At 38.3% G+C, this 16,076-nt stretch overlaps 1 protein-coding gene across 3 annotated transcripts; it reads left to right on the forward strand.

The window, feature by feature from the left end:
• Positions 1 to 246: 246 nt before the first annotated feature.
• LOC109061252 (F-box only protein 46-like) lies at positions 247 to 13,125 on the forward strand. 3 transcript variants are annotated; one of them, XM_019078391.2, is made up of 3 exons: positions 9,214 to 9,230; positions 9,857 to 9,963; positions 10,135 to 13,125. In XM_019078391.2, exon 3 carries the CDS (start codon positions 10,245 to 10,247, stop codon positions 12,240 to 12,242), a length of 1,998 nt encoding a protein of 665 aa, XP_018933936.2. In that variant the 5' UTR covers positions 9,214 to 9,230; positions 9,857 to 9,963; positions 10,135 to 10,244; the 3' UTR covers positions 12,243 to 13,125. The 3 variants fall into 3 exon arrangements, with proteins under 3 accessions (XP_042626942.1, XP_018933936.2, XP_018933935.2); XM_019078390.2 differs by lacking the exon at positions 9,214 to 9,230 and adding an exon at positions 9,245 to 9,263; XM_042771008.1 differs by lacking the exons at positions 9,214 to 9,230; positions 9,857 to 9,963 and adding an exon at positions 247 to 656.
• The last annotated feature ends 2,951 nt before the right edge of the window (positions 13,126 to 16,076 follow it).

Below are 16,076 nucleotides of genomic sequence, written 5' to 3' on the forward strand. Positions count from 1 at the left end.
ATCTGAAATCACAGTGTCCTTGTCGTGTTGTGATCACTACAGTAAAAAAAAAAAAAAAAGTACTTAGACTCTATAATTATCTTTTCTGCTCAGACTTGACTTTTATGTGAAATGTAGTAAAAGTGAAAGATGTTGCTGGTCATTATGATGATGACGAGGAAGAATTTTCCTCTCTGTGGGTGTAGAGATAGAGGGGGAGCCTAAACATCCATATATGGGCATGCCATCAACTTTCTCTCCCCATTGGTTACTAGCGTCTTGCAGCTGCTTGTCAACAAAAAGGCCTTCCTCAATTTCTTTTCGAGGACCTGCTAACTATGGTGAAATAGTATTGAAACTCTGGTTGAATAATAGAGACGATTTTTTTTTTTTTTGTAAACACAGTATTTACCAACATATTACTGTGTTCACATATATCGTTGACAAAGCCAGGTCAATACTGGATTTTTTTTTGCTTCATTCTCGAGTTAGCTTCAAATGCTAACACTCTACCTGCAAGCCCTTATCGACCTCAGCTTGCGTCTCTGATTGTTTTTAAAACCACACATAGAGAGATTTAAGGGACCGTTGGCTTAAATTCAACAATATAGCCACTTTTTTTGTTTCAGAAATAAAACTGTCGGAACAAAATCGGCGGAGATTTGTCTCAGAAGAAGGTAAGCAGAGAAGCTAACGTTACTGTTTTTGCTTGGCTTATTATTTATTGTTGTTGATGACATCAAGGGGGAATGTTACAAAACGTTTAATACTATCAAAAATAAAACATTTTGATACTAAAGAGTTACTGAACGCGTACTGTATAAAACAGAAATAAGCCAAGTTAGGAAAATATAATACGAAAGTAAGCAAGCCGAGTTTTCCACTTCATGAAGACAGCTTAGCTGACCAAGCTAAACATATGCTAATTACACACTGGCGCAGATATATAACAACGTCAATAAAATACATTCATTTTAATACAGAATATAGTAGTGTTAGTTATATTGCTGCCGGTTATTTGGGTTGACATTATTGCTAATTAAAACTGAAGCAGAGATGTTCGCTCGTTTTTAAGATGTTATAAAGCTGGCTAACAGTTTGCAATAGCTAGTTAGCAGATCATCTTTATCTGCCTCAAGTCAAATGATCCCATACTTTATTTTTATGTCGACTCTTTGTTGTTTTGAGTTTTGTTAATTGTAAGTAAAGCACTGAATACGTTAAAATAAGCCATAGATTAACTTGATGAAAAAGCTTGGTGTACAGTAGGACAGCTGGAAAAAGACGTACAGATGCAATGCACTACAACATACTTCACTTATCATTTATTATGACCCTAGAATTACATTTAGAATTAACACTGGCAATGGGAATATTTGCTGCTTTTATTTTGTTCTTTGCTCTTGGTGAACGTTTGGTTTAATACTGTCGTCTTCTAGGACTTTTTTAAGAGCACTGTGTGGTCAAATAACATTTAAACGGATATAAACGATTTCACACTGTTGTGTATAATTGACTTTCAGACAATATGGTGCAAAAATGATGTCCTGTGTTCAGTTCTGAGTGAATCATCTCGTGGTCTGACTTGTTTAACAAGTCTTTTAACATTTTGTTTGTCCTGATTATCTGTAAGTTTACTGGAATCATCAAATCTCTCTATCCTTTGTGTCACAATAATGAGAGATTTTATTTTAAAAGCAGCTCTCAATAGTATTATTTTCCTGATGATTATATATATATATATATATATATATATATATATATATATATATATATATATATATATATATATATACACTATATATATATATATATATATATATATATATATACACATATACATATGCACATACACACATACTCATACACATACCAATAGAATGGAATAGTGTAGTAGTGTTTACTAATTTACTATATTATAATTTCTAATTTTATAATATTATAATTTAATAATTTACTTTATACTAGGCCTATGTATTATTGTACCCATGATATCACATCAACTTTCATAGAAGGCACGTAGTGTCATCTTTCAAATTCAGTATAAAATGTTTTTCAAATGTGTTGCAGGCTAAAAATAGCAGCCCGAAAGCATTTTGAAAGGCTATACCCATTAGTGTTGTGATTGGTTTTGCAAGGTCTTTCAAAATGTTACATACAGTGTGGTTGGAAAGAAGGCTTTTTATACTCCAGTTCAGAGATGGGCAGTTTTTTATTTAAATGTATTTCAAATACATATTTATTTACTTTTGAGTATTTTGTCATTTGTATTTTGCTGGACAAAAAAAAAAATTTATTAAATACATTGAGAGTCAGTATTTTGTGTTTGAAATACTTAAGTAGGTCATTTTATTCTCAGAAAATACAAGATCTTTCTTCACTTGTGTTAATAGTACAGCCAACTATAGCCTATCACAGTTTTTGGCTAGATGCAAGTGAGTCACATGACGTCCTGTTGGATCCATAGGCGAAGTCTTAAAGGGTTAGCTCACCCAAATATAAAAATTCTGTTGTTAATTACTCACCCTCATGTCGTTCCACTCCTGTAAGGCCTTTGTCATCTTCGGAACATAAATGTAGATATTTTTTGATGAAATCCGAGACTTTTCTGTCCCTTTATAGTCAGCCTTGCAACTTACACATTCAAGGTCCAGAACGGTAGAAAAGACATCAAGTAATCCAGTTTCATGAAGTGATGTGAGTGCTTTGTTTGCGGAAAAAAACAACAACATAATAATGTCATGGTACTCTAGTGAACACTCATTCATGTGAGTTGTGTTGACGCGCGTGTCTCTCCATATCAGCGTAGCGCCATTTTGGCAATTCTGAGCAGTATGCAGATGGCGTACGCTCTTCTGTGTCAGACGCGCTGCGCTGATGCGCTGTTTGCTTTCAAACCAAAGCATAAATACACGTAATAAACATATCCTTGTGGTATGGCTGACATAGAAGAGTGCACTAGTCAGATTTGTCAAAATGGCGCTACGCTGATTTGGAGAGACACAGAGGAGAGGAAATGTTGAATAAAGTTGTTATTTTTGTTTTCTTTGTGTACAAAAAGTATTCTCATTGCTTCATAACGTTACGGTTGAATCACTGATGGCAGATGGACACTTTTATTTACTTGGCAGTCTATGGGACAGTCACAAGCCTCCCTGTTTTCATCCAAAATATCTTAAATTGTGTTCCGAAGACGAACAAAGTTTTATGGGTTTGGAACGACATGGGGGTAAGTGATTGACAAAATTTTCATTTTGGGATGGAGTATCCCTTTAAGCACACAGAATAACATAAGTGGACTTTGAACGATTAATTGCTGCTTTGAACGATTACATAATTGTGGCATCCATAATTGTAATCGCGATGAGAAATTTGATTAAGTGTGCAGTCCTAGTCTTTCAGTTGTGAAATGGCATAAGGTTGAGTAAAATGACAGAATTTTCAGTTTTTGGGTGAAATATCCCTTTAATTAGGCCATAGTTCCATCTTCCAACTGGAAAAAAAACAAACAAAAAAACAAACATTGAAAGCAGTTGTTTGGGTGCTTGGTGCAAACTGGCTAAGTATGTACTAAAATATATACAATCAGATATTGTTAACTGAATGTTATTACAGGACAGAAGGAAAAACTGTGCTGCTTTAAAACTTTGCTTGCTTAGCTAAAGGTAGCTACTTGTTTCTATGGACAAAATAAATTTTTTAAAGAGCTTTTTGATAGATTCATAGGCGGAGTTTCACTTTTGTGCGTGGGGGGGCACCTACCAGCAGACCACGAGCTCAGATTTTTTATGGGCTACCATATTTCATATATCATACCATCTACATTTAAAATAAGTTTACAATGAACAAGGACTGCTATACAAAGAAAAGCATTAAAAACATATCTTACCTAATGCAGAAGAAGCCGCCTCTTTTTCCGAGTTGCATAGATGTCCACTATCTTCTCTTCTGATAAATTTGCAGTCAAGTCCTTCTCTATATGCAGTAGGGAAAGATTTGAGAATCTGTCCTGAGCCATTGCAGATCGGAGCCAGTTTCTGATTCTTCTCATAACTGGGAAACTTCTTTCTGACGTAGGAGAGCCAACTGGCAGTGTGAGTGCAAGCTGCAGCAGAAAAGGGAGACCTAATGCACCAGCCTGTTTATAACTCTCCCACATCTTCATGCTATTTGAATGTACCTGTGACGAAGCGTGTTTTGTCCGCTTCTCTGACACTTTTTTCCAGTTCTGAGCTCCCACTTTTGTAAATAGTTCGTCTGCGTCTGATCTTGCAATATTTGAAGAAAAGTGGCGACAGCAAAAACAAAAAACCGAATCCAGTGATATTGAGTACTCCATCCATGGGAACTTGTGATAGTAAAATGTAGAGAAGGCACGATTAACATTTCCAATTAGGCGCTTAGGGAAAGAAGAAAGTATGGGCTGTTTCGGCCCAATAGCTTTCTCCCCGAGGTCAGCGTATCCAGATCCAGATGCGGCAGGTTGAGCTGGTAACTCCGCTGACACGGTGGCGCCGGTTCTGCTGGATCCCAGGCCGGCTTTGTTGTTCTCAGATGCGGCCTCGGTTACTGTGTCAGTAGCAGCAGTGGAATTGATGGTTGAAGTGTCAGAGTTAGAAAACTATTACTAGTGGGTTCATTAAAAAAACGACGAATGTCCATTTTGTTTATTTAGCATGTAGACTAAAGCGGGAACAGAACGAGAAGAGAGTCCACTCACGTAACTTACCGCAAAACTTTGAAGTCTTTTTCAATATAGTAATTAAAAATAATTAATTCTAAACTTACTCATTATATCCACAAAAAATTATAAGATAGGACAAATAAAATGAGAAAATATGAATTCTGTATTTTTTTTTTTTTCAAAGCACAAGCATTAATTGGCTCTGGTCTGGGGGGGGCAGTGCCCCCCTTAGGCCCCCCAATCTCCGCCCATGTTTCAAGTATTAATCACTTTTTATTGCCAATATGTGAGCAGCATGTAATAAAACTTAAAAAATCAGAGCCTGTAGACTGAAGGACTCGAGGCAGTTTTGCTGGGAAAATCCAAGGGAAGCTAAGTGTAATTGTAATGAACCTCATCTGAATTGGCCGTCACTTGCTCACATTTCTATGGAGTGTGTGCAAGAGCATGAGCAATAAGTTGCTGGCCACAGCTCACTTAACGGCCACCGGTGTCGCTAATAACAAGGGCTTCTGAATTCTACATAAAACAATTTAACAGCTACATATCAGCATTTTTAGGAGTTAATCTTTACTGTTGACATTGACTTTACTGTTCATTAGCTTGAGCCATCCTCTTGAGTAGAACTAGGTGGTATGACAATACAGTTTCGCAGGACTGCCTTAATTTTTGACCTGCTGATAAAAAAACATGAAAAAAATAAAGCATAGACAAGCTCAAGTAAATGCAATCAGTTGTGTCTTAAGTGAACATAAGAAATTAGAAGAAATATGGATCAATATATTGGATATATTGTTTAGTGTTAGGGTTAGAGAATTATGTTGTTTATAAGTTGTTCAAGAAGGGGAAAGCACTTCTCTTTCTCTAATGTTTATCTAACTCCAGTATTGCTAAATGTAATGGCACTGTCTCTTGTACTTCAAATGATTGCTTGTAAATTACTGTGTTTGCATTTTCAAATTACAAATTGTATTTTAAATGAAATACATTTCTCACACCAGTATTATAAATGAAATACATTTGATGAGCAAGTATTTGTAATTTGTAACAAAATACTTTTTGATGTATTTGTGCCCATCTCTGCTCCAGTTTATTTGCTTATTTATTTTGTGTCACAGATATATGTTTGATTATTTAAGACACATTGTGTCTCAAAGTAATGTGTTTGATGTAATGAGTCCTAAAGCATACTCGTCCTCCTCTGCCTATAATTGCATTGTCTCTTTGTTACACTTTATCAGAATTTATAAACTGTTATGCTGATTAATGGTCAGAAAAAGACTAACTTAAACTGATTGTATAATTGTGTACCACATGTGTTGGCATGCAGTAAAATCTGTGAGATCCCATGTAATAAATGGTTTTGGCCTAAGTGTTATTTAACATAACCACACTTAATGAAAGGTTTTAGACTAATTTGATATTAAAAGCAAAATTCCTGAATTTCTACATTTTAATGGTTGGAATTTTAATGGTCAAAGTAAGAGCTGTATTTTTGGATTTTTTTTATTATCGGTTGTTTATTTGATTATTTTTACGATTAATCGATGAATTGGTTTATGTACTTATATTTTAGTTTTGCCCATTTTTTCCCCTAGTAAATTATTAACAAAGGCTCTTTATCATTCAACATAGACTTTTTAGAGATTTTAACCATTTTGCATTGTCATATCCTCATCAAAAACATACCTGGAGTTGTGTTTTATTATGTGTTAGTTCATCCTTTGTGAACTCTTCTGCAATCAAAACACTGACCCATACATACTCCAGCAAATTTCACAAGGAGATTTCAAATAATGTTTTCACCCATGGCAGTCCTTAGGGCTCCTAAAGTAGTTTTACATCCCGAACAAAGCTTATTAAGGAATCTTTCAAAACATATTATCACGAAGAATAAGAATAAAACAGAATTAAAATTGCAGTAAATTGCATTTTATTATTTTTTTCCTGTAAACACACAGCTTATACCTGGGAAACAGCTTTATAGCTTATGCTGTGAAATTGTAAACAATCCTTCCAATAAAGTGCCAATGGCATGAAACCTGAATGGAACTCACATTTTAAAGTAAAATTTAAAGTAAAATCCATCAGAAGGTTGTCCAGAAAAAAAATTGGACACACACAAAAAACCTGCTGTGTGAAAAAGAGCAGTGAATGCTTAGAAAAAAGTGCATTTCAAATACATTTAAACATTAACCTCTCTCAGTCAGTCATAATTAGGCTGCAAGACTGAATTATGAACTGGTAAACGACAAAGCTTTAAATGTTAATTGATGTTAAAAAGCAATGTTATCAGCTTTTACGACTAAACATTTGCAAACAGCATTGTACTGCAGAATCTACACAAATAAAAGTCTTTGCACACTGTGATTTTCATCGGATTTAAATATGTAGTGGTCCTTATAACAGTGCAAAATTCAAAAATGTAATAAAGCGATAAAATGTTAACAAAACAGCTTATGCCTGAACTGACAGGAATTCAACTACCTGTGGGAAATGAGGCAGAACACTATTCATTCATTATTTGAGAAAAACTTTGCATTGCAGTGCAAAAAGGTCAACATGTCCAAATGTTCAGGGCTTAACAGTTAGGCTTGCTCTCTTTTTGTTCCCACACTTTGGATGACTTCGTCCGATTAGTTTTTATCTTCCGCTTTTTTCTTTTTCTTACTCGAGCTTACTCCACTGACGCCTGCCTCACACATCACGCTGAATGCTGCAGAGAGACGCTGTGTGGGAAGCACGTGACATAAAACGAGGCCAGCTATTGGCTAGTCGCTGCTTCTCCTGCTGTACTGGCTGAGTAAAACCTCCGGTGGCTCATTACTGCCACACTTTGGTCACCGCAGATTTAAAATATGCAGAGAGGCATGAACCGCTTACGGCAAATAAAAATTATTTAGCAACGAATCGATTACTAAATTAGTTGACAACTATTTTAATAATCGATTTTAATCGATTAAATCGATTAGTTGTTTCAGCTCTAGTCAAAGGGTGACTTGTAAAGATTATAGATACACAAGCACCTTTAAGGCCGGGACACACAAAGCCGACGGTCGGCCGTTGGCCAACGGCAAGTGATGGTCAGGCTAGTTTGTTTGGTGTGTTCCATTCGTCGGCGGCGACTTAAAATGATTAATCAGTGTTACTGATATTAAAAATGTTAAGCAAGCGCTGCTTTGTTTACGTTTCGTATATCTGCTTTTATCTAGCATATCTTTGTTTCGGTTTCTCATTTTGAAATACGAATATATACTATTGATAACTGCTGATACAGACCGTTAATTCTTTTCACGCATGTGCAGAATGTTTGCTGTCAGCTGTAGTCTGTGCGGTGTGTTTGAGTAAATAATAATTATAATAATAATGATGATGATAATAATAATAACTATGCACCTGTTTAGGAAGCTTGTAAATTAATTTGTCTATCCAATGCTGTCACGTCATGTGACAAAAGAACGAACGATAGGTTAAAGCCTTTTATACAGTCTATGGTTAAAGCTTTTGGTGCTGTCACGTGATGAAAGAACTACTCAAACCCGAAGACTTGTCAGATAAGAGGTAGGGCTGTGACGGTGGCAGATTTTTTACCACCGTCGCGGTGGGAGGCGCGATGTTGATATATATACCAACTGCGCAAGTCAAGTGTGGAAACGGTACTGTGCTCGCAGCACGTGAACTGTAGCCTGTATCCTTTCATATCAAAGCGCGAAATAAACTACGTGCATGCAATGTCGTGGTCAGTTAAGTTATGAAGTTACCGAAAAGGCGATTAAAGCTGCCTTAAAACTGTGTATGCATGTAATATATTTTATATGAGTCACATTTAAGAACAGGTCTCTGAAATAGTCCTGGAGCAGCCCAGCACTGTCTCACTCATCTAACACACCCGATTTAACTCGTCAGTAAACTGCCTCGTTCTATTTATGAGTTACTGACACAGAGTTCAAATGTCCTGTGTAGACCCTAGACAGACGTGGCGGTGTCGAGTCCGGTGTAGACACGGTTCACTGTTCCGCCGGCAAGCAAGTGGCGCATTAACTCCTCATCTGCATGCGCTCACTTTGAAATAGGAATCGTTGCCACATTTCTTGTTAACATCTTTCATTTATCACGGTCTCGTTTGTATTTGGCCAGTTTGGAGAAACCATCACCAAACCAGACCCAGCCAGGCGTTTGCGATCAAGGGAACCTTTATAAAGAACTTGGGTGACATGAATGGAGATGGCTCCAGATCGGCGATGTAGTATTTGGTTTCCTAACAAAAAATTAATTTGCTGAATGCAGAATAAACTGTATTTTCCTGCACTCAAACCTGCCAATCTAAAGGAAATGCTGTGTGCGGCATTTGAGGTAATTTGTGAATTACCATAGACTTATAGTCTAAATAAAACAATTTGCAACTATTACTGTTATTACACTTGTATACTTGAATTCGTATTTTGTTTTTTTTATTGTTATTGAGGTCGTGTGGTCTAGTGCTGCATGTTGCAGTTGAATACCGCGGTGGCAACCGACCACCGCGGTGACGCGGTTGTCACGGCGACCCTCACAGCCCTAATATGAGGTGAGGTGAGCTAATCATAGACTGAAGACCCAGGTAAACAATGAATTAATCTTTTCTGTTTCTTATAGCATTATAGTTTTGTATTGTTTGTAGTGTGATCAACGTTTGCGTAAGTACTAGTAGACATGTTAGGGAAGTAACACAACATTTTGATTATATTTTGATAAAAATTAACGAAATTACTATAAAAAGATTTGTTCATTTTGCTGAACGAGACTCAAAGGTCTGAGTCGGTAAAATGATCCGAACTTCCCATCACTACAGCCCAGTCTTATCTTTTGTCTTCCTGGTCTTGTACCAAAGGACAGTTGATGGCAGTAATGCTTCCCAACATGACTTTTCAAATATATATATATATATATATATATATATATATATATATATATATATATATATATATATATATATATATATATATATATATATATATATATATATATTCAGATATAGCATGAAATCCATGCCAGTATTTCAGAGAGGGCAAACTGTTGTGTGTAATGCTTTGTGGACAGTCTCAAAAGAGCACATCCTTGGTTTGAGGAGCAATTGTGATGGCATGCTTTTAAAACTATTGCAACAACACTCAAAATACTTTTGAATTCACTGAATAAAATCTAAATCAACAGGCTGGTTGTAAAAATCTGTGACAAACTGGCAACTGTGTGCAAATGGCAAAAAGACAACCTGCAATCAGCTGCTCAATACAACATGCATCGTTTTTGGAGAACAATGGGTGTGTTCACGTTCATTTCAGATGATTCATCACTCTTATGACTTCATCAGTAGAGAGTACTTACTATAGTAATGCTCATTTTTTGCTGAGATTCTGATTGAGACCATTTAACATAGTTACATGAATGCAGTAAAGCTAAGCCTTGCCTCTTTTTTTTTTTTTTGTCTTCAGATGGACTAAACATTCTGGCTGGAGTCTGCAGATCTGAAAAGTGAGAATGAGTGGTGAATTGCAGAGTAGCTGCCCAGCATAAAGGCAGGTATGCTCCCCATGGGCTCGCGATGAACCGTGATACCTTTTCCCACATCCGGCTGTGGTGCCCACGCCCCTTTGGCACCTACTCCCAAAATAAGCCATACAGCAATGGTACAATCTGCAATGGAACAGCTACTACCCACTGCAAGGCTGATGATTCAGGGCTTACAACCATAGAGACCCATGGAGTCAGTGAGGAGCAGGATGAGGATGTTGGCACTGAAAATACTCCACCAGATGCTTCATCTACCCTTCTGGCTCCACCACTACCTGCTTCACCCTCTCCAAATTCACAGATGGAGGATGGCAGGGTATTGCTTGATACCTGGTATGTCATTAAACCAGGCAACACCAAGGAGAAAATTGCCTTCTTTGTGGCTCACCAGTGCAATGGTGCTGGAATTCCCAGGCCTAGTGCCATGAAAGTTAAGGGAAACTGGGCTTCTGATTGTACCAAGGCCAAGCGCCGTCGTCGCTGTTCCTCTTATGACCCTCCCACTAGAGCTCAAAATGTTGTCGTTGATGTACCCACAGAATCCAACTCGACGGAGGATGGTGTTGGAGTTAGTGAGACGGATTTGCTCTCTGTGGCTGAAATGGTGGCCCTTGTAGAACAGCGAACAGCCTTGGCTCTTCAAGGAATGGTTGCGCAAGGACAAACTAGTCCTTATACAGTCCATCAGAAACCCGTTGTAATCCTTTCAGAACCCCTTTCATCTGCACCATCTTCTCAAAGTGACTTTGATCTCCTGCAGCAACAGCAGGAATCCCGACGGGTTGCTCAGGCTGTTGCACAATTTGAATCTCGGCAGCAGAATCTCGACAGTACATCTTTGCGGCCTGAGCTGAATGGAAGAGACTGCATTCACACTGGGGATTCTGTTGGTGGTGCTCCAAGTCATGGACGAGGGGAAGTACGGATTGCTTTTCGGGTGTCGAGTCTGGACCCTCGCACCCAGTCTGAGCCTGTTGGTCGGCCCAAATGCATGTTCATGAGTTGTGGAGTTGGAGGGGGGCAAGCAGGAACCAGGAGCAAAGAAAAGATCACTTGTGACCTCTACCAGCTGGTCAGTCCCTCATCTCGAGATCCAGGTGCCCTCCTGGCCAGCTCACCAAAGGCTGATCCCCTTGGAGAAGGCACCACTGACAGGCCTTCCTCCACAACGCCAGATCCTAACCAAGACCCTGCCTCAGGAGGGGAGGAGGCAGTTGTTGGTGGGGGGGTGGTTGGCTTCCACGTTGAGGTTGTAGTCACTGGTGCAGTAGACCAATGTGTCTTCTATGGGAAGGACAGCACAGAGAATGTTCAAGAAGAGACTGTATGTTTTGCTATGTCCAATGGAGCTAATTCAACTGATTCCTCAGAGGACCCACCTCCTGGCCAGCTTTTTTTTCTGCAGTCACCAGCTACTGAAGAGGAGAGTTGCTCAGCGGTAAACAGTGGGATGCGGCCTTTAGACTGTGCAAACAACAATGGGCCAGTCGGGGCTTCCATAGAGAGGCCAGATTCCCCACTGGCAACTGTGGAGGATTGTTCTGATTCTCCGTTGTGCCGCCTCTACCGCCATGTCTCCCATGACTTCCTTGAGATTCGATTTCAGATCCAGCGGCTTCTGGAACCACGGCAATACATGCTCTTGCTTCCAGACCACATCATGGTCAATATATTCAGCTACCTGCCCACCCATTCGTTAGCTGCCCTCAAATGCACCTGCCATGATTTCAAGACCCTGATTGAGACATACGGCGTGCGTGCTACAGACTCTCGATGGAACCAGGACCCGCTGTACCGTGATGACCCCTGCAAGCAGTGCAAGCGGCAATATGAGCGGGGCGATGTGTCACTCTGCCGCTGGCACCCTAAACCTTACCACCACGACTTGCCTTATGGACGCTCCTACTGGATGTGTTGTCGCCGCACCGATAAGGACACACCTGGCTGTCGAGTTGGGCTACACGATAACAACTGGGTACAGCCATGTGAGCTGGTTCAGGCCCGCGCCAAAAGAGATGATGGGAGGTAAAGGAGTTGTCAGGGGATTGTCATTTCTCTCCCTGTTTTTGCTCTACTGAAACTTCATGCCACTGTACTATTTATGGTTGAGCTTGCCTCTTCTATCATAGATTATTAACCTGGCTATCAATGTCAGTATCATTTCCTATCAGTGCACCATAGGTAATTCTCAGTCTCTTCATGCGCAGACCAATGTTCTGAAATTTGAAAACAAATGCTGGTTAAATAAGGTAGTCTGCTGCATGGGACTTTACATGTACTTCTGAATTGGTTAGAAATTCTTATGGCAATCTTGGAAGACCAGCTCTGATTCTGACCCCAACCTTGCAAAAACAAACCCTGCAGGCTAGACACAGGACTTGTAACTTTAACTACAGGGGTTGTTATCAAGTTTAATTGGCTGTCTCTTTGATCAAAAGCGTGCAAAATGATGTCACTTTACAAATCCCTGATGTCACTTTGTATTCAACAGTTTGACTGCTTGTTGGATTTTTCTGTTTTATGTGTGAATGTGAGTGAATAATATTTTGTTGTTGGACTTTTTCCTCTCCTTCAAATTGATTTATGAAATGACTCTTTATTTCTTGACCAAACCTTTCTTTTTACCTATCTCTTTGCCTGCCAGGCTGTCTGTGTGCTTGTTGGCAAAAGCAGCTTTTGCCAAAGCAGCAATTAGCTTCATGTGGCTGAAAGAAAAACAACAAAGAACAGGACAACTCAAAACCTGATTCTAGCCTTAACCCTGTTTGTTCTGCTCCACCAGTCTGTGAAATCTTACAAACAGAAACACTGATGCTGATCCTTCTGGTTTGGGAGACCGTTATAGGTTTCACCGTCAATCTGCTTTTGGGAATCTTTGCCTCTAAAGTGAATTAAAGTTATTTAAAACTGGAGTCGGTGCTATTTCTGTTCAAGTGTTTTAGTACTTCAACAGTCAAATATTTGTAATTCAATTTATTTCTATAAATTATTTTGTTACATTTAGTTTGATCTTGTTGCATTTAGTTTTTTTATTCTTATTTTTTATATTTTTGCAGTGTTCATGGCTTTATTTGGTGTGTATAAGGTTTAAATAAAAGGTGCACTGTGGAACTCTGTCCTCTATCACAATCTGTGGTTGAAATATAAAAAAGTTGATTGTGGAGTTGTCCTGTTTGTCTTGCTATTATTAATTGTGGATTTTTACCTAAAACCTTCCATAGTGCACCTTTTATGTGTACAGGAAAATAAAAATCATTATAATAAAGTTAAATAACAAAGAAAGAAAAAAAGAGCTTTTTATAGAAGCTCTTATTCCAGTGAGACACCTTATTTATATTTCACCCATAAATGAAAATCTACTGAATACCTTCAGGCCATCCAGCATGTAAATGAGTTTGTTTCCTCATCAGAAAAGATTTGGAGAAATTTGGCTTTGCAATGCATGCTGTCAGAATGAGAGTCCAAACAGCTGATAAAAACATCACAATAATATATGCAACTCCAGTGTGTTTGAAAGAAACAAATCCATCAAGACATTTTTAACTTTAAACCGTTTCCAGCTAAAATACTTTATCCATAATATTGTTTTCTCCAGTGAAAAAAGTCATCTTATCTGAATCAGGAGAGAAAAATGCACAGATCAAGCATTATCTATAACCGGATGACTCGTATTTTATCCAGAAGCGACTGGAAGTGTATTTTAGCTAGAATTGATCGACTAGATTTGTATGGATTACTTGTGGACTATTGTGATGTTTTTATCAGACTCTCATTCTGATGGCACCCATTCACTGCAGAGGATCCATTGATGAGCAAGTGATAAAATGCTAAATTTCTCCAGATCTGTTGCAATGAACTGGATGACTTAGAAGACCTGGGGTTAAAAAAAAAAAAAAAAACATCAGCAAATTTAAATTTCTGGGTTTACTATTCTTTTAAACATGAGGTATCTTTACTATTTGACAGTGTCAGCGTCTCAGAAGTGAAATCCATCATACCAGTCCAAATTTTTTATATATTATGAAACTTCGAAAATGATTTCATTTTCAATGATCCATTTAAATGACTATTTTCACACATGATATCAGGTAGTCACTGATTAACAGACTCTACAGACCGACATGAAGAATTCATAGAATTGAAATAAGTGTTTCCCAACCCTGATCTTGTAGAAGTCCTAACAGTACACATTTGGATGTCTCCCTTATCTGATGCACTAATTTCATAAGTTTCCAGACTGATGAGTTGAAACCGATGTGTTTGATTAGGGAGAATCCTAAAACCAGGGTTGGGAAACACTGATTTATGTACTATGATCGGTGCATTGCCTTTATGCATAGTAACTCCAGAAATAAACAGCCACAGACATCATAAGGGCATTAGCATTGACTAAATACTTCCACATTGGGTCTTCATTTATGTCAGGTAATTGTTTTGATGCTTCAGTCACTTCCTCCTCCGTGGGCTCTGGAGCCTGAGTATCACTTATGCTGCAAAACCAGCCAATGATCTTCATTGTTATGGATCGGTCACCACGTTCAACTATAGCAGAGAGCGAATTATTAAAATATGTCATTACTCAAAGAATTTAGTTTGACCTACACCAGGGGTGTCCAATCCTGCTTCTGTAGGCCCAAAGATTCTGCAAAGTTTACCTCCAACACACTTGCCAGGAAGTTTTTTTGTTGCCCTTAAGACCTTGATTAGATGATTCAGGTGTGTTTAATTAGGATTGGAGCTAAACTCGACACTATAGTGGCCCTTCAGGAGCAGGAGTAGACACCCCAAACCTACGCATACATAAAAATATACATTTTATCTATAAAAGTATTTTTCTCTAAATTATCTTTCTTTGATCCTCCTCAGTTTCGACCTTTTTCTTTTCCTCTGCTTCTCTTCAAGCTTTTCTTCCTCATTCCTCCTCTTCCCAGTCCAGATCGACCCTTTCTTCTTTAGAATGACGTATGGAAAAGACAATGCGATGGAGCTTGGCAAAGAGAAAAGGTAAATGTTATTAATATAGAGAAGTATCCTCAAGTAGCTTAAGTAGCTAAAACTAATTACATGTTTGTCCTCTATGGGCCGAGTGTTGTTGCTAATGAAAGGCAACAGAATAGAAGTGCAAAAGAAGAGCAGCACTGCAAAAAAGGCAATGAACTCCACTTATAAAAGTGCTGGTCATATAATTAGAATATCATCAAAAAAGTTTATTTTATTAATTCCATTCAAAAAGTGAAACTTGTATATTATATTCATTTATTACACACAGACTGATATATTTCAAATGTTTATTTCTTTTAATTTTGATGATTATAACTGACAACTAAGGAAAATCCCAAATTCAGTATCTCAGAAAATTAGAATATTGTGAAAAGGTTCAATATTGCAGACACCTGGTGCCACACTCTAATCAGCTAATTAACTCAAAACACCTGCAAAGGCCTTTAAATTGTCTCTCAGTCTAGTTCTGTAGGCTACACAATCATGGGGAAGACTGCTGAATTGACAGTTGTCCAAAAGACGACCATTGACACCTTGCACAAAGAGGGCAAGACACAAAAGATCATTGCAAAAGAAGCTGGCTGTTCACAGAGCTCTGTATCCAAGCACATTAATATAGAGGCGGAGGGAAGGAAAAGATGTGATAGAAAAAAAAGTGTACAAGCAATAGGGATAACCGCACCCTGGAGAGGATTGTGAAACAAAACCCATTCAAAAATGTGGGGGAGATTCACAAAGAGTGGACTGCAGCTGGAGTCAGTGCTTCAAGAACCACTACGCACAGACGTATGCAAGACATGGGCTTCATCTGTCGCATTCCTTGTGTCAAGCCACTCTTGAACAACAGACAGCGTCAGAAGCG

Source organism: Cyprinus carpio, chromosome A15 (genome assembly GCF_018340385.1).
Source record: "Cyprinus carpio isolate SPL01 chromosome A15, ASM1834038v1, whole genome shotgun sequence".
NCBI lineage: Eukaryota > Metazoa > Chordata > Actinopteri > Cypriniformes > Cyprinidae > Cyprinus > Cyprinus carpio.